General features: G+C 44.2%; 1 protein-coding gene across 1 annotated transcript; it reads right to left on the bottom strand.

Moving 5' to 3' along the window:
* Positions 1–8,719: 8,719 nt before the first annotated feature.
* Positions 8,720–24,942, bottom strand: SERTM1 (serine rich and transmembrane domain containing 1). Its single transcript, XM_086742050.1, has 3 exons — positions 24,928–24,942; positions 17,919–18,014; positions 8,720–9,915 (listed from the first exon to the last, which is right to left on the bottom strand). The coding sequence occupies exon 3, from the start codon at positions 9,728–9,730 to the stop codon at positions 9,407–9,409; it is 324 nt and encodes a 107-aa protein (XP_086598176.1). The 5' UTR covers positions 9,731–9,915; positions 17,919–18,014; positions 24,928–24,942; the 3' UTR covers positions 8,720–9,406.
* Positions 24,943–25,144: the final 202 nt, after the last annotated feature.

Here is a 25,144-nt window from a genome sequence, read left to right on the forward strand (position 1 = left end):
TTCCTAATGTCTAATCTGAATCTACCTTCCTCTATTTTAAAAGTCTTAGCTTTAAATAAAACAACAACAACAAAAAAATAGGAAAAAAAAAAAGGAGGGGGGGTATAAAAATATTTTTTTCCAGGCAAAAGATAGGCTAGACAGCTGCTTTAGGTGGCCATTAAGCTGCCCTAAGGCACTTATAGCTGGTTGGTATGCAGACATTCACAGGGAGTCACACCATCTCACAGCATCTCCTGCAGCATCCTGGCTATTGGGAGAGGGGAGGCAGTGGCCGGCACCCACTGGCCATGGGCACCTGAAGCTGCTGGGACAGTCCTTGAGGCTGTCTGGAGGGGTTGTAGGTGGAAGCAGCTGAGGAGCAGATCCTGGCTTGCTCAACCCCCACTCAAAGCTCATGGATCCCAGCATTATTGAAGGCAAAGGCCACTCGCCTGTTACTTCTTGTCTGCAGAGATGGCTTTTTCTCTGTCTCTCTAGCACATTTCCTGGACCAGCCGAACACACAGATACCATGCTCCCTAAACACTTTATCATATCTATTTTCCTAATTACCCTTCTGGTTATCTATTTTACATGATGGGTCTCTAGTTGTAAATAGGAAGTGGTGGGTGCATAGTTTGCCACAAAGCAGTATTTTTTATGGGTTTTTTTTTTTTTCCCTCTTGTCTTTCTGCTTCCATTTCTCTTTTTTTTTTTTTTTTTTGAATGGAGAAATTAAATAGAATTTGAACTGAATTTGCACCTCTTCCATCTCTCTGTCTACACATCTTTTACAACTCATTTTTTCTATCTCTTATTCTCTATGTATACCTGTTTATTTATGTATCTGGTTCTATTCTGATTAAAACTTCCTTGGCTTTTGCTTTTCACTTTTCCCTCTGCTAGGATCTGTCCTTGGGGAAGCAAACCAAAAGCCATCCTAGAAGACAATCCCAGCAGGGTGACTTTAAGAGGACATCTACTCAGACAGGCTAGGGCATGGAAGAAAGCAACAGCATTTTGATAGCCATTTTGAACAAATCTGGATGACAGAAGCTGGGAAGACCCAAGCTGAACAAAGGCATTTATCGGGCAGTCTGTCTGTCTTAGTTGCTGTTTCTTCCACCTTCTCTTTCTCTCTGTAACCACCCTTGTATTACAAAATTACAATCATTTTTTTGCAAAGCAAAATCAAGGAAAGCTTTTTTTTTTTTTTTCTGTCTTCTCTTTCACTTCACATGAAGCACTTTTTGACTCTAGTACCTAACTAATTGCTTTTGATCTTGCTGAAGTTCAAGTTGCTGTACTTGATATTCTTCTTCATCGCAGCAGCCTACATTTCCGCTTAATGAATACTGATGAGTTAGACACTGGAGACTGCCTCTGGTCAAACACCTTGCCTTGTTCTGAATTCTCTGTAGATCCAAGCAATTATAAATCTGTCAGTCCAATCTTCTTTACCTTCAACATAAGCTATGATGTTTTCTAGTACAATGGAGTGTTTATGAATTGTTTTTTTTCTGGAGGATTTTCTGGGGAGTGGGTTTGATTATGTTACATAGAGCGGCTGCGTCCCTTTTCAGTACGTAGATGTAGCATGAACTCCTGAGGCCAGCTAAAGTGTGCACCAATCAATTAACATTTTAATCTACCTGCAACAGTCTTTATGATATGGAAGCCAGAATAAAGCTTTTGCTTCCTAGATGAAAAAAAAACAGATTCAAGAGGAGATAGTAGGGTCCTTTACTCTGTAACATTTGACCCAATGTGCCAACAGCCACAGGAAACCAGTCAAAGATAGCAGCTGGGCTGACAGAGGTGTGGTGCAGATACAGTTATGGGAAACATCAGAGGATGAGATGTTTCTCTTATCATTGGTTGTGTGTCTCCAGAACAACTTTGCTGGCCTCGCATCAGTAACTGAGAAGGAAGCTTGAGCAAGGGTGTATAATACTTGCAATGGGTTTGCTCTTTTGAAACATGTGGAGGTAGAACACATACCTACGGCACTGGGTGCAGTTTATTTAGGAGGATATTGGAGTCACAGAGCCCATCAAACACTTGCAACGTGGACAGACATGCCTCATCTGCTGCAAAGCACAGACCTGCCCCTCATTTGGCATCAGCAGGGCTGGCAGATTATTCCACACCTCTGACAAACACCATGAAACTGAGACCACCTGGATCTATAACAAAATTGCCTGGCAAATCTAACCCGGCCTAGGCTAGGATCTGTCCTTGGGGAAGCAAACCAAAAACCATCCTAGAAAACACCATCTGCATTTGGTGAAGCTGCATTTCCCCATGGAGGTCACTGCCTGGGTCTAAGCGTGCAGACCAAGCTCTCTGTGCCATCGGTCACAGCCATCCTCCCACCTTCTCCGTGGCTGTAGGTGAGCAGGGCCTGCAGACCCTCGAGCTGTGTTACAGGGGTGCCCTGAGGCGGCTGCTCTGGGTCCTGTCCAGCAGCCAGGACTGTGCAGAGAGGCATCATGACAGCCTGGTAAAATCTTTTGGTAGCATCCCAGATGAAGTGTGATTCCTTTAGCAATTCCTTAGAGCTTTTAAATGCAAAGAGAGAGAAAAAAAGCACAAGAGTAAGGGAAGAAGTAGGACTCTTGCATGCCCCTGAGCAGAAAATGGTTTGCCAGAGGCAAAGGATTCAGGAGGAGAGCAGCCACAGCCGGAACTGCAGCAGGAGGGGAAGCCCCGCGAGGTGTGTGGCCGGGGTGCTTCCCGTGCATGGGACAGTGCAGTTACCTGTCCAGGTACTAAGCTCCATGTCCCCCTGCCCATTAACCTGGCCCCCAGCACTGGCACTGAGGACAGGAGAAAAAGGGGGGATGGTAGCCCTACTTGCCTTTTTGCTGCCACATCACCTATTGGTGCCTAATTCACTGCCCCTTCTCATCACAAGATGCTTTTCTGTCACTGCTGCCCATGTTTCTCCCATCACCAGTAGTCCTTTTTCAGTTTACTTCTGCCTCAGACACATTAATTTGCATGTTTTTCAGGCTGCATCTCATTTCGCTTCCTGCCATGGTTCTGTTCTCGCTGGGTGCCTTTCTATCATTCCTTTGTCCTGGCAGGTGTTTGCAGCTTGTCCTAGTTTAATATCATCTGCAAGCCTCTGTGTTTACTTCCATCTTCTGCATCCCAGTGAAGCTGTTTGGGAAAAGGGGCGCAGTTGTGGGGGTACCTCAGCAGAGCCCTGGGAACACAGAGCTGAGCACTGGAGCAGCATCCAGAGATCTGAAGGGCAGGATTCAGCCTGAGCAAACCACGCAGGGAACCTCCAACATAAATACATCCTTTGCACTTATTTCTTACTTCTCAGCAACTGCTGAGCCCAAATTCAATATAAGGCTGGGCAAATGATTTATTGGCTGTAACTAATATTCTAAGACAAAAGACAAATTGATCCACGTGTTGATGGGGCAGTCAAGGTGCAATTCATCAGCCAACAGCTTGGTCTCCATCTTATACTTTACTAATACTTTATGACAAAAGAAAAGATATTTAAACATATTCTATGACCTGGTCTGTGTGATTAAATCAGTATGCAGTATTACAAGTGCAGCTTCATAGGTAAATATGTGTGGCAAAATGGCTCTGACAGACACACCTCTTTATTGATGCTAAGGCAGAGAAATAAAAGTATAGAGTAATTATATGTCCTTTAAAACAGCAGAATGTCTTACCTTGAAAAATCTGTGGGCAAAAGTGTTTATGTCAGTGCAGCTGGAATAAAAAGCTAAATTTTTTATAATTCAACCAAATCATTTTTCCACTGTTCATTATAAACAGATATTTTGGAAAAAAAATAACTTTCCAAAGAAAATGTTTGATGTTTGTTTGTAAAAAATTATACCTTAGATTATATTTTCTATATATATTATATATATATATATTTTTTGCTTCTAATTTTTTAACTGATGCTGCTCACAGAGGTTGATTGTATTAAAGCTGCATCTTTTGGTGAGTATGTTAACTGCTGAAACAAAGGCACCCATTGTGCTGCTGCCTGTAAAGAACAGAAGGTGAACTTAAACCACACGAAGGAGCCTGGTCCAATTTCCTGAAGGCCGGCAGAGATCCTAGACATGCTGATAGCCACCTGCCAGGATTTTCAGACTTACGGTGGGTGATCAGCTCCCGCTGACCTAAAACAAAGAAAACACCCAAAGAAGTGAAAAATGGCTCATCTCACCTGGTCCTGCTTCTCTGTGTCCTGGGTGGTGATTACCGTGATTACACTAACACGCTTACCTGGCCTTGAAAGCAAATACACAGGAGGCTGATGCCGCTTTTATCTCCGGTGCTGGGAGGAGCTGTGAAAACATCTTCGTGTAGCATCAGCAAAGTGTCCCTGGCCAAGCCCCAGCCCAGGAAAGCATCTTGGCCAGTTTGGGCCACCCCGCTTATGGGCAGTCTGACAGAGCCAGGAGTGAGAGTGGGGCTGTGATTGCCGGTGGGTGGCGTTTGCACATCAGGCTGACTGCCATTGTATAGTTCATTCAGTGTAAAGAAGCTTGAGAGCTGCTCAATGTTATGCCAAAGACACAGGAAAAAGACAACCAATGTTTTTTGGAGAAAAAAATCCCAGTTTTTTAGGCTAGTTTTGCACGCTGAATGTGGGGCATGTAATCCTCTGCTGTAGCCACAGAGTGGGGCCGTTGTCTTTGGGAGCATACAAGGGGCTGCGGACACAAAAAGGCCATTCAGCTGGGGAAGCAGCTGGGCTGCAATTCACAAAGTTGCCTTAGGGAACCGTAACAGATACAGTGAAAACGGCCCCGTCAAGAAGAATGGGAGGTATATGCACTTTGTAAATAACCTTCCCATGCAGATCTCCTTCCCAGTGATCACACTGAAAAAAAATACTCTGAAGGCAAAAAAAATCTCAAGTGCAGTAAAGCGTGATGCTGCATGGGGATTCAGCCTCACCGAAGTATCACAGGGTTAGACAGTGGAAGAGGAGGGCAAACAAGCTGCATGGGAGAAGAGTAAGAATCGTTCCCAAGTTAAAACGTATTTGTAGGAAAACCAGACAAGGCTTTAACCTCACAGAGACAAACCCTTCAGATGAGCTGGCAGATGGAGAAGGGCTGAAAGCAGAAAATGAATTCAGTGGAATAAACTCTCTACAGAGTTGAAGAGTTGCTAAGTGAAGAGTGTGGCACTGTTTCAGGATGGGAATAATTTGGTAATGTTGAGGACAGATGAATGCGACGGGTTAATCTGACAGTAGGGCCAGGGTGTGCAGCAGTGCAAGAGTGACTTAGCTACAGAGGCTGCTACAGCCTTCACCAGATACTCTCTGATTAAATGCACTTAAGTGGACTGTATTTATTGAACTAAAGCAAAATATTTTTTTTTCTGTGTGATCCAAAACCACCTTTTCTGTTCTTATCGCTGCTTTATTGGTATTTTTCTTTCTACAGATTTCCAGGTATACTTTGCAACTACCTGAAGCCTTGTGATCCTGGAGTCATGTATTATGGAAGCCAATGGCACTGTTGCAGTCAAAGGTCTTAGTAAAAAAATCAGGGGGCCTAGGGCAAAAGCTGACTGTGAAATGTGAACTCACTTGACAAAAGACAGTGGAAAAGCTGGAAAAGCATGTAGCTGCAGGCAGGAGGAAGAACAGAGCGGCTCTTTAGTAACAAGTTATTGAACAAATCATCCCCTAGTAAAGATGTTATTTACTCAGCTCCAGAGCTAAGAAAACACATCAGAGGAGGCAGTGAGCTAGAAGCCACTGAATTTTTGCACTGACATGAATCACAGAATCACAGCATGGATGGGGTTCACATCTGGTCCAGCCGTCCTGCCCACAGCAGGGTCAGCTGCAGGCAGGTTGCCCAGGTCAGCACATGGAGACTCCTCAGCCTCTCTGAGCAACCTGTGCCTGTGTTTGACCACCCTCACAGTAAAATGTTTTCTTGCATTCAGATGGAATTTCAGATGTTTCAGTTTGTGCCTATTGCCTCTTGTCCTGTCACTGGGCACCACTGAGAGGAGCCTGGTTCCCTTTTCTTCCCATGAGATATTTCTATACATTGACGAGATCCTCCCAAGCCTTCTCTAAACAGTCCCAGCTCTCTAGCCTCTCTTCACATGAGAGAAGGTCCAGTCCCTTAATCATCTGAGCAGCTCTGCACTGGACTCACTCCAGTGGCTCTACATCTCTCTCGTACTGGGGAGCCTAGAACTGGATACAGCAACCTGAGTGTCCCACCAGTGTTGAGCAGGGGGAAGATCACCTCCCTTGACCTGCTTGGCAGTGCTTCTTCTAATGCAGCTTAGGATGCTGTTGGCCTCCTTTGTAGCAAGAGTGTGTTAATGGACTATGGTCAACTTGTTGTCCACCAGGACCCCAAGGTCCTTCTCTGCAGAGCTATTTTCCAGCTGATCAGCTCTCAGCTTGTCCCAGTGCCTGGGGTTATTCCTCCCCAGGTGCAAACTTTGCATTTTCCCTTGCTGAACTTCATGAGATTCCTCTTTGCCAGTTCTCCAGCCTGTCCAGGTCTGTTTGATTTGTGAGTGACAGAAAGAAGGGGAGACAGAGAGAGGGAGAGATAGAAAACACGAAAAATTGATTAAAATGAAGAATCAAATCAGTTTTTCAGTTTACCGTGGTGGAAAATCCCTGCACCTCTAGCTCAAGTTAACTCAAGCTCAGATTCTCAAGTTGTTCTTTTTTTTTTTTTTTTTCTTTTTTTTTCTTTTTCTAGAAGAACTAGTACTCGGTAATCTTCAAAAATGCCATGGTGCTTTTTGCCTGTGGCTTTTCCTGATGCTATTCTGTTGGATCCAACTTGTTTCTACTAAAATCTGTCCTGACGAGAGCAGGTGCCACTCAGCTGAAATCATGATTACAGTATATTGTCCCATATGTCACTGCAGAGCCGAAAAAAATTAATAGCACCTAGTAAACTACAAATGTGTGGTTTCAGTTACCTTTGCTACTTTGTGCAATCTGAAAAATACTTTCTGCTTTTGTGAAGCTTGACAACAGCTCATTGAACAAAGCCAATGGGTTTTCAACAGTCTGTATTTAATATTAAATGTCTCTATATCTGCAATCATAGGAATAAATATCCATCTTAGACTGTGGTCTTGATTGAATTCCTACATTTGCAGCAAAAGAAGCAACAAATTTACAGCTTTGGAGGTAAGAGAAGATAGTAGAGTGCTTGTTCCATCTTGATTTACAGTTCATTTATTTTTATCTACCAGTCAACACACAAAGACATTCTGCTACAGGTTTGAGATTTGGAAGAGCTTTCAGAGAGGAAATAATGTTTCCTGATCCCTTTTAAATAGTTAACTCTTTTCCCAAGGCGTATCATCAACTTCAGTGAAAGGTGACTTACAAGAAATTTTTGTCTAGATGAAGAAAATATTCCAGAGACTACATTTATTCATAAAACCAGTTTGGCTCAGAGAACCCGCAGGCTTAAGTTCTTTATTAGTAGCAAGTTCTTTGACCTTTGTAAGGAGCTAATCAATCACCACTACAAGTCATTACCACTTACCATACTGTATGTTCACCTCTAAAAATTGCAAACACTAACTCCAGCATCATCTGTGTGGTGTTTGGCACTGAAGAGCTGTGTTTCTATTGATTATATTTACACTGGGCTTTCCACATTTCTCTTTTAAAGCCTGTGTAGTTAATGGCAGAATGTGTCTTGTTGATGGATGCATTGACAGCTTGGCAGGAGGGTATTTGTGAAAACTCTGGTTGGGAGGTCTTCTGCAGCTCCCTAACCTCCACGTGCATGGAGAACAGTCACCCTGTGCTCGTGCTGAGATCGGCCCATCGCCCAGAGCTAGACATGCTGTTACACCAGCAACAGAAATGGCAGTGGCATTTCCATACCCTTCCTGGGGTCTCTCCGGTGACTTGGATCCTGCCATGAGAGCAAACTTTGCATGGAATTGAGTGGCAGGACCAGACTGCACTCACAAAGCGCTGTAAGTACAGCAAGGAATCGCACAGCACAGTGTGGGGCTGCAGTCCTAGTGGGTCACTCCTGGCCTTTCAAATAATTTATTTGACTGTTTGGCTTGATGTAATTCCCAGATGACCACAGGATCCTGTTCACAACACTGCTAGTTATTTTACTGCAGAAATTGAGTGCTGGGTTACATTTCGGGCAAGCGGAAATCATAACCCAGACTAAGGCATTGCAAAGAGCAGTGAGATTGTGAAAGATCATTCATCTCTCACCTCCTTATCTCTGGCCTCTCTGTATGCTGTTGGGGGAAAGGGGCAGAGCCACTGCCTTTTTCCTTCCCATCTCTTCCCCCCCTCTGCAGGTACACCTTGCACCTCCTGAGCGTCAAGAGGCCATTACATGTCCCCGCTCCACCCCAGCGTGCATTTGTGAAATTACAGGTAAAAATCTGTCCCAGAAAGTCCTCACTAGAACAATCAACTTCTGTCCCTGTTGGCCCTGCTTACATGAGTACAAACATCTTGTGCCTAAAGGACAGTTACAGGAGCTACTCAGGTGCTAGGTATAGTTGTTGTATGCAGATGTTTTGCAAGAAACCACCAGTTTGTACTGGTATCCACTGAGAATAAGCTACAGTATCAGTGAAGGATGCTAGGGAGTTTTGTGGTATTAATGATTCAGCTGCAAAAGCTGCCCCCTGCAGGAACAAGTCATCAGGCAAATTAGATGCAACAGGGTCCAAAAATGCCTCCACACATTCAGCAGTCAGCATCATTTTGGTAGTCACTTTACTAAGTAAGTTAACCAAAGAGATTCAAAAACTGAAATACAGAGACTTTATACAGAACGAGTTGGGTGTACAAATAAACAAAAGTAACATTCTTCAAGAAATTTATTTTAGCTGTGTTTTACAAACATCAATAAATACTGAAAAAGATGTGAAAATTAAAAAAGAAGCAATACCAACAACTTTAAATTGTCCCAATATTTATAATTTAAGCTGATTTTTTTTATACTTTTGCAATAGGCATTTAATCCAGAAATCCTTATATAATTAAAAAAGTAAAATAAAAAGTAGTCAGCATATTACTGATACAAAACCAGGAAAGAATTCACAACTAGGGCAGAAAAATGACACATCCAGTTAGAACTGTATTACAATTTGGCAAGAATACTCTTAATGAGTATCGTACATGTGTGAGCAAAAGACAGCATCACTATTACAGGCATGATGAAATGATGATCAAGTGTCATTATCCATTGTCCAAAATGAAAAAGAAGAGCAGTAAAAGGCGAAATGAAGACTAGAAAAGGAAGAAAAAAAAAACCCCAAACCTATGGAAGCTTTAAAAGCCACCTCTTCATAATAGTCTTCTAAGGCAAATGTTGCATGCACTACCTCTCCAAGAAACTAGACAAAGCTCTTTCATTCCCCGTGCATTTCCTTTCATTTGGTTTCATGAAGAAAGATTTGAGAGAGCAGAGTGCTGGGAAGAAATACTACAAACCTCTAAATTAGTGAAAGAACTTCCAGCATCGCTATTATATTCTGGGTAGGAGGAACTGGAAGAAATTATGTTTTTCAGCCTCTGAAGTGCAATGATCAATAGCAAAAGGAGAAAAGCTAAGAGACTAAGAAATATAGAAACATAGACATAGACGTTGGATAAACGGCCAGGCGATGAATCCACTGAAGTTGAAAGGGACGTGGGGTACAGCTCCAGAAAAGTCCCATTTTCCATGTTTCCTACAAATCCAGATGAAGGGTCGGGTTCTGACATTTTTGGGTCTATGTTTTAAAAATCACAACAGATCTTCGATTCAAATGCAGTTTTAACAGCATAACAAAGAGTTTACTTCAGGCAACCATTTTTCCATCACAACGAAGAGATGGCAAGTCAGCCAGTGATCAAACTTATCCTTTACTGCTCAAGCCCAGGACAAAGTAAGATTGTATCCTTTGGAACTGCAAGGGAAAAAAAAAAAAAAGATTAATTTACTAGGTGATATGTGATTTAATGTACGCCTGATACAATCTAGTTTTTAAGAGTTACAAGTTGTTATTCCTTAGCACTCAGCTGCAATTCTTAAAGCATTAGCTAACGGCTATCTTTATATCTCTGTATTCCAAAACGCAGGTGTGTTGGTTTTGTTTAGTAGGGGGAAGCTGCTAAAAGTTTCTCCTTTGTTCAGTGGACTCGGCCGGGTCTAGGGTGGACCCGCTGCTGGCGAGGGCCGAGTCAATTGGTAGCAGAATGTTCTGTGATAATGCCTCTGTGATAACATATTTAAGAAGGAGAAAATAAAAAAGAAGAAAAGAAGTCAAGAAGCAGAAGCAGAGGCAGAGAGAGCGAGACGCAAGCCTTGCGGGCCTTGCGGCCCTTACCCTCTGGCCTCCCACCAGGTGGCCGACTGGGCCTGACAACATGTGATGAACTGACCAGAACCTCCATTCCCTATTCCCCCCTGTGCTGCTCAGGGTAGGGGAAGGAGGGAGAGATAATTTGAAATGAAGTTAATCCTGGGAAGAGGGAGGGATGGGGGAAAGGTTTTTTAATTCTCTTCCTCATTATCCTGCTTTGGTTTTATTAATAATAAACAGTTTTCCCTGAGTCGAATCTGTTTTGCCCATAATGGTAACTTTAAGGATCTCTCCCTGTCCTTATCTCAAACCTCGAGCCTTTTTGCTATGTTCTCTCTCCCCCATTCCCTCAGAGGATATGGGGGGACTGAGCAACTGCGTAGCTTTGTCCTGAGTGGGGCTAAACTACAACAGCAGGGATTAGGAGAAATCCTACCCATCAATGAATTAAAATTGACCATTCCTGACCACGAGTTTTTTACATGAGGAATAGCACAATGAGAAATGTACTTTATATGGGACAGACATATTGGAATCCAAATTTGTCTCGTGGAAAAAATCTAGTCAAGGAATGAAAAATCCCCCTCAAGACTTCAGCTCCTCAACCTAGATGAGCAAGGCTGCTCAACAGTGCAATGGATGTCAAATCCACTACCATTACCCACTTACTCCATACTGTCTTGACAGAGGTACTCAGAATGAGAAAATGTGCCAGACCTCCTTTCTTACTATATATTTACTAAATGGATCAAATGGTTACAAATATCAAAATGCAGCTTGCTGTAATGTTGCCACGGGGCTCTCAATAGCAGGCACGTTTCAGTGAAGCATTGCAGCTTTTGACACCTACAAGCGAAATCCCGAGGGAATGGGCAGCCTTGGCAGCTCAGCAAACACGAGGGGACCATCTAAGGGCAGCGAACACTGAATGGGAAGAGAGCTCATATTTGAAAAAGCTTTGCCTGCAGCCACTTTGTGTTGGAAGCTCGGGTGCTGGCAAAGGTCAGAATAGCACAGGACGAGTAGATCAGGGTATGCTAAGCTGTTTTTCTTTAACCTGGTGCAGTCAGTCCCTAGGTGCAGTCTGGAAATGCATGAGAAGGCTTGGTGATGGGGAATTGCTTGTAAAATACCTGACGTGCTGTAGCTGAATTGCATGGCGTAACCCATTGCCTTTGTTTTGATACAAACCAGACAATGAAAGGTGCAAGCGGGTAGAAAATGAAGCTAATTTCTGTACATAATTGTCCACATGCAATCTTTCCATCCATCTGTCCATGGTCAACCTCTCACTGCAGATACTCAGGCACTACATGGAAAGGCAGTGAGCTTTTCTCCCGTTAGGAAGACAATATCCATACAGGACTACATTCCCAGCATGGTCCCTCTCATCCTGACCTTGCTTTCAGCCTCATCCTGTGGTCTCAGTTCAATACAATTATCTCTAACTCACAGTTAGAGGCTTTGAGAAAAAGCCCACTGATTTTCATGGTGATAAAGAGAGCAAACACTGTCAGCATCAGCCCGAGACAGAATCAGGCCCTTAGAGCAATGACGCGACAGTCTGTGGTCTCTCCTTCTGTGTATCACACAACTGCCCAAGTATCTCTCTGAGTTTCCACAAAAGTGTCCCAGCACTGTTTCCAGCAATGTTCTGCCTTAAGATTTTTCTTTTAAACACACTACCTCTGCTAACTTAGTAAAGTATCTCTTTCTTCAAGAGACTTATACTTTTTGACACTAGGTGTGACCACAGAAGCCTCAGCCTGAACTAAAGATGCTTAGAAAGGATAAGGTACTTTTCTGCTGGTGCTGTATCTTCTCTGAGAACAGAGAAACCTTGGAGACACCTACTGAAAACGCTAAGAAGTTTGTTTTGCAGTCACTGAAGTTATTTGCATAGTTGCCTACTGGACTCATGCACTGTAAATTAAATTTAGGAGGTTATGCTATATACCATAAAAAGCCCTAAGTGCCAGAGTAAACAAAGACTACATTAAGTGGTAGGTAAAATCCAATTTTAAGTTTTTAAACCCTATTTCATTTTCTATACCTCAGAACTACATCTCTATTACTACATAAAACAGGTCAAGGCTATTCTCTGGTCTTGGGAAAAACTTGTTTGTCACGCTGCATCAAGATGGCTGAACTCCCCTTTATCCCCATGGACAGGATGGCCAAATCACAGCTGCCTTTGGGAATGAATGATGGCCAATCCTAACCTCAAATATGGCCAGACATTGCTTGGACACGCAAACCATGCCAGGAGGTGTGCTTGCTAATGCAACAGGAGCGATGATGACAGGCCTATGCCCTGGCCTGGATTAATTTCCTAGGACATACACATACATAATGTTGTTTATTTATTGCGTTTATTGTTTTATTGTGGAGCTTTTGATAGTCTTAATCAAGCATCCTGACCAAGCCTAGAAGATATGCATGAGTACAAAACCGCATCTGGACATACCAGATAAAAATATACTTACCCTTGTGGTATATAACTCATACTGATGTATAAAACACACTACAACAAAATCATTTTATAACCTTAATAGTATTTAGCTCCACAAGAAGCAGTATTTGTTGTACCTTGTGAAATAAGTCACAACAAACTGAACAAATAGAAATCCTTATGAGATTATACTCCTTTTGAACTGTCTTTAATTCAGTGATCCAAAATTAACTAATGGAACAATATGTGTTCATTTCATGTTCTGGACGTAGTTAAGTGCATTACAGCTAATTTATCCTGTTTAAAAGATAAGCTTTGATATAGAAGATGTTTATCCTTGATTACTTGTCATAATGAAAAGCAGATCCATTATTAATTCAATTGCTCTATAATAACTTAACATAAATTCTTTAACATGGCAGAAGTTAAAAGCCTTTAAATTCTTCACAAATTTGAAATCCACTATGTTCTGCTTTTACCATTAACAGTTTTGGCACTGGTACAAGGAAGAACTTTGGCATGGGACTTTCTTTGAAGTTAGTGGAAAATTTGTGGTCTTAAATAGGACTAATCAGAACCTCACAGTTAAGCAGAGATGTGAGTGCTTTGCTAGATCAGAGCCTTTATAGGCCTTACAACGTCAAGTGGGCTATTTTTAACTGAGTATTTTGTAGTGACATCTGAGACACTGTAAACTCTGATTCAAAATGACTATGGCCCAGATCCTAGTTGCCTCACTCACGCTGCGTAGAGATGTGATGTGTAAATGAATCTCACTATAAAATGTAGCTTCAGCTAAAGTGGCTCTTCAGGTAATGTTTTATGAAGAAAAAAAAAATCTGTTGTTTTAATCATACATTTTAAACTATAAACCTGAAGTGTAAGGTCCTACTCAATCTAAAAGGATTTTTACCCACCATTTGTATCCTGTTGGAGTAAAACAGCAAAATCACACAGAGTGTGAACATATCTGGTCCTGACATCCTAGTAGTATTCATAGGAAAGGTACAAAACACATACTGAAATAAAATTGATCTGATCCTGATCCCTGATGACATTCCCTGGTGTTATTCCAGCATTGCAATCCTGACGGAGAGCAGCCAGGCCAGCTCAGCCAGCGATGTCGGGCAGGGGTGCAAACACCATGCTGGACCAAAATGCTGCTACACAGCCCTAGGGTTGCACAAATCTCTGCCACGCCACAAATCAGACCTCCCAGCCTTTAAGAGGGGGATCCACAAGTAGTTTTATTCAGTGCACCACAGCTACCGCTTCAGCTCAGGTTTCTGCTTCTGCTGAGAGAAGAAGGTAAGTGGCACGAACCATTTGTCTCTCTTACCCTAATCCTCCCAAAGGATAACCCTCAATAAAGCCAGCTTCACCTTCTTGTTTAGTAATTGGTTTTGTGCATTTCTGAAAACTAAATAGAACAACATCATAACACCTAGCCCAAACGTGGTCCCAAAAAATGGTTGGGAATTTTGTCATTGACTTCCAAGTATAATGACAAAATTGAAAGTCGCTAACTGCAATAAACTCGTTGTCTTTCTGAGAGCCATAAATCGATCAAGGAATTCAACTAAGGAGCTGAAGTTCAAATTCTGTAGTGGTCCCTACTTTTCCCTTGTCTGTTAAAAAGCTGAGTTGGTTTGAGGCAAAGATTGAATTTAAAGTGCTGTTCCTGAATGACCAGAGAGAGAGATGAACTCTGACTCTCACAAGAGAAGGCTTCCCAATTAACCAGTCCTGAAAACTCCTGGGACAGAAGAACTGGGACCTGTCTGCTGGCAGACTCAGATTCTGTGGTGTAGCTGAATCAATATCACTCTCTCAGAGGTACCTCTGCTATCCCAGGACAGGGATGCATGGCTTGAAGAGGCTCCCTGAATCCCTGAGTCCAGCTGCACCACTGTAGGAAGTCCCAGGTCGTACTCTGCCTTTTCTGACACCGGCTGAATTTTCCTGCTGCTACTGCTCCATTGTTACAGAGCCTTGCTGCTCTAATGGGCAAATGGCTTAGAGATTCACACATTTCAGTAAAATGACTCACTGTACCAAGAAGGCACAGACTCCACCTCCACATGCTGCTGGCTTTAGATGTACAAGAGAGCAAAACCTTATTCTGCTACTTTAGTCCCCAAATATGAGGGCTGGCACACAAGAAAAGGCTCTGCTAGGCACATGGTGTCTTTTGTACATTCTTGCTTTTCAACCAGCACCACTATTTAAGTATTTTTCCCCCAGCTGTGCACTGTTCCTCCATTCATGTCCTCGGTATAAATCACTTTTCACAGGTGAGGACAACCACTCTTATTCCAAGAGTAGGGATACCTGGCAGATACTGTAGGCATGCTCAGCTGGAGTTTTTAATCTTTTCTTTTACCCCATGGTAAGTGGGAGATAGGCAAATTGGCATTCACTAGCAGCAGGGCAAACTGGGTAGGTGAGGGATTAAACAAACTCACTATGTAAGAGGTACATCCCAGTATTGTGCCTAGGTAGCCACGCCAAAGCTATCAACTCTTTGCATCTTTGATGGCACCTGTCGTAAATCCTTTTTTTTTTTTTTCAGAAAATGGAAGTGTGGTTAGGAACAGAGGCCTCATTAATTATCATATGCCCTGTGTGCCAAATTATATGTTACATATGCAATTCAGTCTTGAGCATCGCTGAGGCAGTAGTCATCTCCCAGTTCAGTCTAAGGCGAATGTTAAATGAGACTGCAGCACCCTCCAGGATGGCATGCAGTAAACAGAGAGGTTCTTCATAGTCCCAATGTCATAAATAGTTTACCATACAGTTACCTGTATTGTATTTCTCTGCATATCTTGATGCAACAAGTCTATTTCTCCAGGGTCAGTGAAATATAATTTAATGGAGCATACTCACAACCACTGAGGCTCTAAAAATTGAGGAACAGGAAACAGAGATAAGTTTGGTAGATTCATTTTCTTGAGACTTTATCAGCCATAGATAAACACTTTGTTTTCTTGGTTCTTCCTGGCTTGTTGTGAATATAAGCTAAGAAATACCTCGCCTGTTTCAGAGGCTTCAAAGCATTTAAGCAGAGAGACAAACTGACATCAAAGAAAATCACGGGTTTTATGCTACATAAACTAACATTTTTGTCACAAACTCACATCAACTCTTTCTTTACAAGCAGAAGATATTCTAAAAACCCTAACAACTCCTAACAGAGAACTTAATTTGCCTTTACCATAGTTACAACAGTGAGGTCCTTTTCAGACATGAATATGCTCTTAATTGTATCTGCCTGCCTTCTCCAAAAACTTAAAACCCTTTCGGCTGATTTTGGCCCAACGTATACAGAAAGGCAGAGGATAAGTGCAACAGAAGGATTAGATTTCTACCACCTTCAAAACAGAGGGCTCTGTGAAGCGGGGCAGGGAGTCGCTCGCTGACCCAGTGAGAAAGCTCACTCATATCAGACACCCATGGATCCTTGCAGAAGTAGCCTCTGGCCACCAGACTTTGTTATCTTGCACACAACTGCAGATCCAGTTCCCATTCTTGCATGAACGTGTGTCCCAGGGGACACAGAGATGAGGGTTGAAGAAGCACACCCACACTAGCGGAACAATGCATCCACCATGGATGACTTGGGACCATCCCCCTGATGGGGAGGATCTGGTGGCTAGTAGGTCCCAGATGGCCCTGAAACTACTGGCCATTAAACTGGCTAGGAAATGGCTAGGAAAGGGAGATGAGTTGCAAGATGGTACTCTGGGTCTGTGCAAAAATTGCTTGCTCCATATGAGGCAGATAGCTCTTTGTTTTGAGTAGGAAAGGGGAGGCAGAGGACATACATTAAAGATGACACCAATTATCCCTATTAAAGAACTCACAAGTGTGTTCTCTGCTTTCTTTTGCCCTTTTGGAAAGTTAAAGCCAGGAATGAGCAGATAATGATATCATCCCCTTATGACCTGAAACCAGAAGCACCTTTCCTTCGTTCAGCATCAGAGCAGGAAGAACAGGAGGAGGATGGTGCAGGTTCCCAGGCAATACGGTGATGCCAGTTCCAGGACGAAAGGTCCTCATCCCTAAAGGCATGTCGTCCTCCAAGTTCTGTTATCATAGTGATTACTTTCAAAAGCCAGCAGCAATTTTTCACTAGATCTATTAAAAAGATTAAGGTTTCTCCTGACCTTCGCTAATCCAATAGATGTACGAAGGCCAGTGAGCTTCTGGTTTAATTCTTTCATCTTCCCCCTCACTGCCTTCATTTTCTACATTTATTTCATTTAGCATATAGGACTATATCACCACATATCATCCTTCCAGCTAACATGCAACACAAAGCATTTAGTGCCAATAAAAATATGTTTGCAGGCTCATATTAAAGGGCTGAATGAACTTCACATACAGGGAACCCTTCAGCCTTGAAAGACAATTTGCTCTAGACTGGAAAAATGCAGCAATTTAACATCATGCAACTAAATTAGACAGTAGCTCTAGACAGAAAAGAAGTGAGCAACATTTTATTCCATTGAAAAGCTAGGTAGGAAAGGCAAAGAATGACTGCTCACTTGGAGTTTAGCCAGAATAAGATCTTAATGCTTCTTATTCTTGCATAAATGCCTTTGGCAATTGAAAGACCACAAGTAAGTAGGATGCTTCTTTTTCCTGTTACAGATGGACCCTCCAGGAGCAGAGAATCCCTTGACCACTCTGCTTGGGAAACAGGATCAGTCACCAACTGACATAATAAAAAAGTGAACACAAGGAAAAGGAAAAATTATTTCCTGCCACAAGCAAAGTCTTCCTTTTAATTTATGATCTAATTTCATTTTTTATTATGATTTAATATGATTTAAATGTATGACTTTTAAAATCTAAGAAGACAAGTGCCCAGATGGCTTGGCTGCAGATTAAAATTGAGTTATATTTTGTTTGGAGTTTTGTGTGGGGCTCAGAAAAGGAAACTCAGAGCCATAAGGATACTTAGATTCATTCAGATAGGATCATATGCTTGTATTATTTACATTTCCTATGGATCTGCACATTATAGAGTTATTTATATCAATGTAAAGCAAAGACATCATGACCTGGGATCAGAACTAGAGCCTGTCAGTTGAATCTGCTCCTTAAAAGTAAGAGAAAAACAAGCAAAGAGAATGAATGAAATACTTACAGGCAGAAAGAAATGGGGACGCAAGCCAAATGTCCGTGCAGGATGTGGCTGGTTATCACACCCAAATCTAAAGGGACCACATGCTGAGAAAAGCCCCTATTAAAAAAACAAATCAAAGCTGAAGAGTTTAGTAACAACTACATTAATAAAAAAACACGGAGGAAAAGTGCTGAATTTTGACTGCTCTCGGTGCCAGTAATTTCAGAGGAAAACAAACCCACTGGAATCCCAGCTTGTGTTTTATTCCTGCTAGCTGTCCTTCTGACATCCTTCTGCTGTCCAGTTACAGCACTGCATGTATAATATCAAAACCATGATCTCGATCTCTGCTTTACAGCCATGCCTTGATAACACCTTTCTCCTTTTCTTTTGCAGAGTGCTGCAGGACCAAGACAGCCTGCTGTCCCCTGGCACCTCTTTCAGCACCGAAGCATCGTATCTGCCCTCCAACTCATTTCACTTTATCCCCCTAAAGACTCCTGCCAGGAATCAGGTCTTTCTGGATTACACACCATTATTTATTTATTCTCTTTATTTTAGAGAATCTGCAGTTTTAGTTCACCTACCTGAAATCCCCAAACTGAACACTGTATATGCACAAGGATAGCTAGCAGATTTTTGTGCGGTACATTTGTTCAATACCTAAAATTATAATGTGGCCCCTGAACTGTTTTTAATAAAGAAAATTGAATTGATTGTATATGAAGAAACAATCCCAGGTGATGCAGATTAAAGCAAAAGTAGGGCCACTTTCAAAAAGATCCTCCCCTCTGGGAAAGAAAACGCGCTTGCACAATCATTATACATCTCAGAGCTCTACCCTTTCAGCACGTTTGGTCTGAACTGCATTAGAGCAGCAGATCTCTGGGGATGAATGTTAATGCATTGTTGTGTTGCTTTCATCCCTTCAATCACTGAATCACTTATGGTTTAAGCCTGTCCAAGTTCAATAATCTAGTGCAGCTGTTAAAAGTCAGCATTGTTGAAATCCAAATGTTTTGATAACACTGATCATACTAATGTTCCACCCAAAGGGAGCTGGATAGCTTCCTGACCACCTCCCCATGCAGAAGGAGAGGTGGGAGGCTGCAGGTGAACCCTGACGTCGGCTTCCCCAGGGATGGACCAAGCACATTCTCTGGATGTGAGGGCATGCACCTCATCGCCTTGCCCAGAAGCACATAGCCTGAGGCAGGTGGTGGTACTGGGATGGAGGGGGGGATTCAACAGCCCCCGTATACCTTTTCTCTGGCAAATCTGCCTTCTGAAACAAAAAGCTCCACCCTACACCTGTCCGTTTTGCCCACTTGTAGTGGAGACCCTTTCCATTCCCTTTGTTTCTTTTGGATCAGTTCTCTTGGGCAAAAGAGGCACAGATCTCTCCAACAGGGACTGTATCTTCAAACAAGACAAGTACACGTTTTTCCTTCTTTTCCAGATCTCTTTTGTCTCTGTGGGACCTTCTTTAGTCTGTCTCCCCCCAGATACATAGAGCACTGCTCTTGCCCATTTAGCCTTTCATGCAATACAATGCCTCAATCCCTAGCAAGGCGAAGGGAACAGAGCCTACCAAATCTTGAGCTGATTAAACACGCCAGAGATGCAGTGCAAAACACAATACATCCTCAAGGCTCTTTAAATGCGTGCATTCATATTCAAATGGCAAGCGTACACAGTGAGATGGAGAGGTCTGAGCTTTTAATTACCTTTGAAGAACACAGAAATATTTGGACCAGAACATCAAGAAGCTTCTTTACAGGAGACCCTTTGGCATACACAGTTGTATCCCACGGTCCTTCATCCTTTTTCTGCACCAGTCTAATGCCCTTCACAGCTATTTTCATGGTTTCAGCTGCAGCAGCAGCCCACAGCTGAGGCTTGTGCTGACCATGTTCTGGCACAGCAGGATTTGGCCTGAACACTGTATTCACTCCCATCACCAGTAAATTATGTGGGGAGCAGGGACCTGTCTGTTCCCAGTATCTCTCGGGATATGAATGGGGAAAGAAGTCTCATCGCCGTACATCTGGGACCTCAGATGGGAAAATGGGGCCCCCTCCCTGGTCCTGGCTCCTATGGGAATATGAGTCTGAATCTCACCCAAAGGACACAGTCGCTGGGAAAATCCTGTGTTGGTTTGCTAGAAATATTTACTTCTTGCTTTTGTTGAAAGTTTCTTGTGAAAAATTGCAGGTTATTGAAAAAAAAAAGAAAGAAACTCAAAAGCTCACCCTTTGTTGACCATAGTGATGGGTCATATTTGATTTATCTGTGTCCAGTCCCAGCTTTACTCCCTTTATTCCCACTCTGCATAACTTTTGTTCCTGTTGGCCACTTTTAGACAAATTCAATCCCAGGCAGAAACCTCAAAGACAGTTGAGGTCCTAAAGTTTAATGACAGCAAATGATCTGGAAGAGGAGACACGAAGGTTCACACAGCCATTTGGTTCCCCCTAACAGCTTTAGGTCTCAGTAATTGACTTCTACATTCAAACACAGACGCCAAGATATCACTGTCAAAGTAACAGAACATGGGTGCCCATGGAGGCAGCAGGCTGGAAGGAGGTCCAGGGCAAGGCTAGCCTGGAAGAGGGATGAACTGGTGTGTATCAGGATTCCTTAATTTCTACGTTTTGTGGAATGAGTTCTTGCTTGATTTCTTGCAACTGCAAATTTGAAAGTTTTGTTTGAAGAGAAAATTTATTGTAGGGTGGAATGGCTGCTTCATTAAAAAATGTGCATTTTCACAGGGCAAAAACAAAGGAAAGTGAAAAAAAAATCAGTTAAAGCCTGTTTCTCTCAGTGGAACAAGTATACGAAAATATTTCAGCTGCTTCTGTCTTCCTGTCTCTTTTCCTGGCTGAATCATCCCATTCCTGCTACCCCTCCTTGCCAAGGCTGCAAGTGGCTGTGTGGAGCATCCCACCAATACTGATAAGCCTCTCAGGAGAAAATACCACCCAGCATGTGTAGGGAGGTGGTGATGCTATTAATCTCAGAACAAACAAAAGCTAATTAAGCTTTCTCAGCTCATGCCTGACTTAATGTGGGCTCCCGCTAACCACCTTTTGTGTTTGACAGAAGCGGACCGATGCAGGGCTCCACGCTTGGGGCCAAACGGCTGGTGCAGCAGTGGGCTGTGCACTGCATTCGCTCTCCCTGAAGCCACATAGACTTCTCATGGGGCAGTGCTCCAGCTCCTCCAGGTCATTTACTCAGAGCAAAACTTGCCAGATAAAATACCAAGCCCCAGAGCAAGCAGTCCTTGTTATCAGAGCTTGTTTTCATTCCCCATCACACTCACCTGTGAAGCTAACAACTTGCAGGGCTCAGACCCTCAGGTTCAGCATCCCTCCAGGTACAGGGGGAAAAACTCTCAGATATGTCAGGCACTACCTCCTTCACCTACCAGGAACACAGTTTTAGGACAAAATGTGGCTAAATCTGGAAGTGAATGGATTTAAAATCTCTGTTGTTCCCTTCAGTGCTGCAGCACAGCATCCTGCCTGATGCCAAACGAGGCGGCTGCACACACTAGCATAGCGGAGACCCTCCGTCTCTCGTACCCCATGGGGACACGTCCAGCCCCATCTCAGGAGGTCTCCCTGAAGACTCCAGCAAGGGGTTCTGCTAAACAGTAAGCGGCCCTTAACTTTGCTAGTAAATGGGGTTATTAGTCCTTAACTAATGAGGCTATGACCCAGTAAGTGGAGTCCAGAGTAATAAGAAAACACTTTCCTATGGTAAAATTCAGCTGACGCACTAGCTTCAGTATGTTTCATAGAAATAAAGTATATTGTCCATATCAAACCTGAAAATGTCAGGCAGATTTCATTTTAACCTTAGAAATCCTGACACAATATAAAGCTAGGGCAGAATTTTGTACTTGATTCAACAGAAACCTCTGTTAATGCATCATTTTGTTTCCGAATTTTTTCTCCAAAAAAAAATTCAGTACCAACTACGCGCTGTGAACTTAAATTTCAAGGGAATTATAGGCACAGATGTGCTATCGCAGTAACTCTGCTCCCTGTAACTCTGCTTCCCGACTCAGGTGCCTGAGTCTGCTTTACCAAGAGATGTAAAAAAACAGCCTTCTCCTTCAATTCTGTTTCCCCTCAACAGCACAACAGATAAGATCTCCATCCTCGTATCAGTCCTTATTTTACCAGCGCAGGCTGCATGCCCTCCCTTGACCAAGAGACTGTGACATAATCATATCTATATCTGTGTTCACAATGTTTACATATTGTCACTCTTTGCAAAACAGTCTGCAATAACTTATGCAAAGATGCAACGCTGCCGCAAAGGGAGTTGCAGCGAATCACACTGCAATGGGTAAGCATAAGGGGGCAGGGTTGCACCTGAAATGCCAAAAAGACCAAGTGAGGATAACGTAGACTATGGAAGGAGAGCTTCTGCTGGTGCTAGATAGAATGATCTGTGTGACATTGCCTCGCAGGTGTCCTCACTTTAAAGGACACTGTTGTGCTCAAATCCAGAGCCAGGCTATTCCAGTGACAGGGATGCGTGGCAGCACGGGTGAGGGCTTGTCTCAGCATCTCACCAGACAGCCACTGAAGGCATCACAGCAAAAGCAAACGTGCTGGGACGTATCAAGGAAATTAACGAAATAATGGACAAGGTGCCTACGTGAAACTACAAGTAAGCGCAAGGCGAAGCTCTGGGAAATACAAAGGTGATAGCTTGAGAGAGACACATGCTGAAAGCATGGGCTGATGAAAGCCCAGGGCGTATGTCTTCGTAAAGCAGGAGAGGTGGTACATCACAGATGGGGAGACAATTGAGGACATTTGAAAGTGAAACCTGCGACTGACCTGCCCGAAGCAGGGGAGAAGAGGGAGCAGCAGAAGGACTGACAAAGAGGGGAGATGCAGCCGAAGCAGCGAGCAAGAGGTGGGTTTTTGCAGCAGCGCCGTGGATCGACTATGCCGTAACAGGATTTCCTCTGCGCAAGCCAGGAAAAGGAGGTAACCGCAGCCATGAAGACACACGGGGAGGAGTGCTTGCAGAAGAGTGCAGGAGGTAGAGGTGAAAATGTCTTGACGTTTTAGTATTTAAATTCCAAGTCTCAAACCCATCAGAAACATCAGATGTTTCTGGATGTACTCTATCGTTGAGCTAATTCCTCTTCTGCTTCTGCGTAGATGGGGTGCCAGGAAGAAAACTGCACTGCTTCCTGCCTCTGATGGGGAATTTACAGAATACAATTTATAATTTGCGCTGCACCAGTAAGACCCAATTATGAACCAAGACACTTGGCAGACATGAGCTATCCCAGTCAGCCTTTCACGTCTGAAAAGGTTAACAACATGCAAACGGCAATCGCTTCCTAAGCCAAATATATTCATATACATACACTCACCTCCTTGGGAACAGTACTAGAGTAGACTTGGCTGCTGAAATAGCCCAGGACCCTTTCCCTAGCACCTCAAGGTCCTACAGCATCTCTCCTGTTGACAGCAATGCACACGTACTGCATACAGCAAGCAGTAGTCTGCAGGCAGGCAAGCCTGCACACCGGAGCAGAAGAAAGCCAGGGAAACATGAAGTAGGCAGGGGTGACGTGCCTGCCTCTCCTTCCCGCAGCTCGGGTGATACGGATAACCCAGTCTGAGGAAGAGGTGAGGAAGAAAGGCAGCCAGTACAACCAGCAGCAACCACCCCTAAGGAGGGCAAGCCCTTCCAGGGACTATAGCAGAGAGAAGGAGGCTGGTGGCTTCAGGCTGCCCTTCGTTTCAGACTGTTCAGGCACAGAAAAGTCAGAATGGGGTCAAAATGACCATAAAAAGCAAAACTGTAAGGAAACAGACATCAACCTTCCAGCTGGATCCCTTATCAGAATAAAACTGCCAGCACTTTGTACTTCTTATATGGTGCAGATTTTACACATTTGTTTTATTCATCTTTCTCCCGTTCTGCCATGTATCGGAGAATTAAATTTAATAATACTCAGTATGCATTCCTAATTGTCTTTGCTTATATAATCAACGTGGCAAACGCTCAGCCCTTTACCACTATTTTCACAATTTGCCTCTAACTGTTCAGCATTTGCAAACACAGGAAGAGTTTGCTTCACTTGCTTTCTGTCCCAAACTCCATCGCCTCTACTGCGATGACATTATAACAACCTGCAGCTTTTAGCTAGACATAAAGCATGAGGAAAGGGCACATTTTGGTGCATCTGTCCTGTTATCTTTTTCCACATTGTGCTGTCTAAGCTCAGCTCTTCTCCCAGTACATCGGATAGGCATTTTACAATTTATTTGCAGAGGGAGCAATTCCTTTCCCTGTCATCTTCCCACAAAACAATGTGAGAGAGCACACGGGGAGCGATCTGTGCTTATATCCACAAAAACGCGCTTGCACGGTGATGGCCCCCAACGTTCTGCACTATCAAACCCTGGGTCTGCAGCGCCCTGGGCACCCCTCCTGCCAGAAGCAGCGCACCCCTCATCGCCTCCAGCACACCCCCAATTTCTCTGAAACGAAGAAGCGTTCGCTCCACTCAAGCACTTTTGACAACCCGCCGTGTCAGCAAAGGACAAGACCAGGTTCTTCCCAACGCAGATTTGGGAAGAGTCAAACGCGGGGCCGCACACGTACCTAGGTCAAGGGCCTGCGAACGCCAAGCGCCCCGGGCCAGGCCACACCGCGACGCGGAGGGGGCTCTGCCGGAGCAGCAGCCGGCGGGGGAGCGACCTGAGGGCGGGCGCTGCTCCCCGGTACCCGGCGCTGCACAAAGGCGAGCGACGGGTTCCCAGCGCACCGGAATGGGCCGACCCAGCCCGGAGGCTCCGCTCCACGCACTGGGATGCAGGCAGGGGCGAGAAAAACCACCCTGAACCCAAAGTGCCGACCTGCCCCTTAACAAGGGAGACGGCCAGACCCCGCCGAAACGCTCCGGCGCAACCGGCTGCGCGGCACCCTCGCACCCTCCTTCCTTCCTTCCCGCCCGCCCGCTGGGCCCGGGCCCAGCCCCGCTCACCGCGCCCGGCTCCGGTCGCAGCTCCCGCTCCCCCTGCCCGGCTCCGGCTCCCGCCGCCGTCCCGCGCGGCCGCGGAGGCAGCACCGCCCCCGCCCCGCCCCGCCCCTCGCCCGCCCGCCGGGCCCGGCCCCGGGGCGCTGCGCGGCGCCGGGGAGAGGAGGGGGCAGCCTCTACCCCTTCGCGGGGTCCGTGGGGGCTGTTTGCGCTGTGGCAGGGG

This window comes from Chlamydotis macqueenii, chromosome 1 (genome assembly GCF_036417535.1).
Source record: "Chlamydotis macqueenii isolate bChlMac1 chromosome 1, bChlMac1.mat, whole genome shotgun sequence".
NCBI lineage: Eukaryota > Metazoa > Chordata > Aves > Otidiformes > Otididae > Chlamydotis > Chlamydotis macqueenii.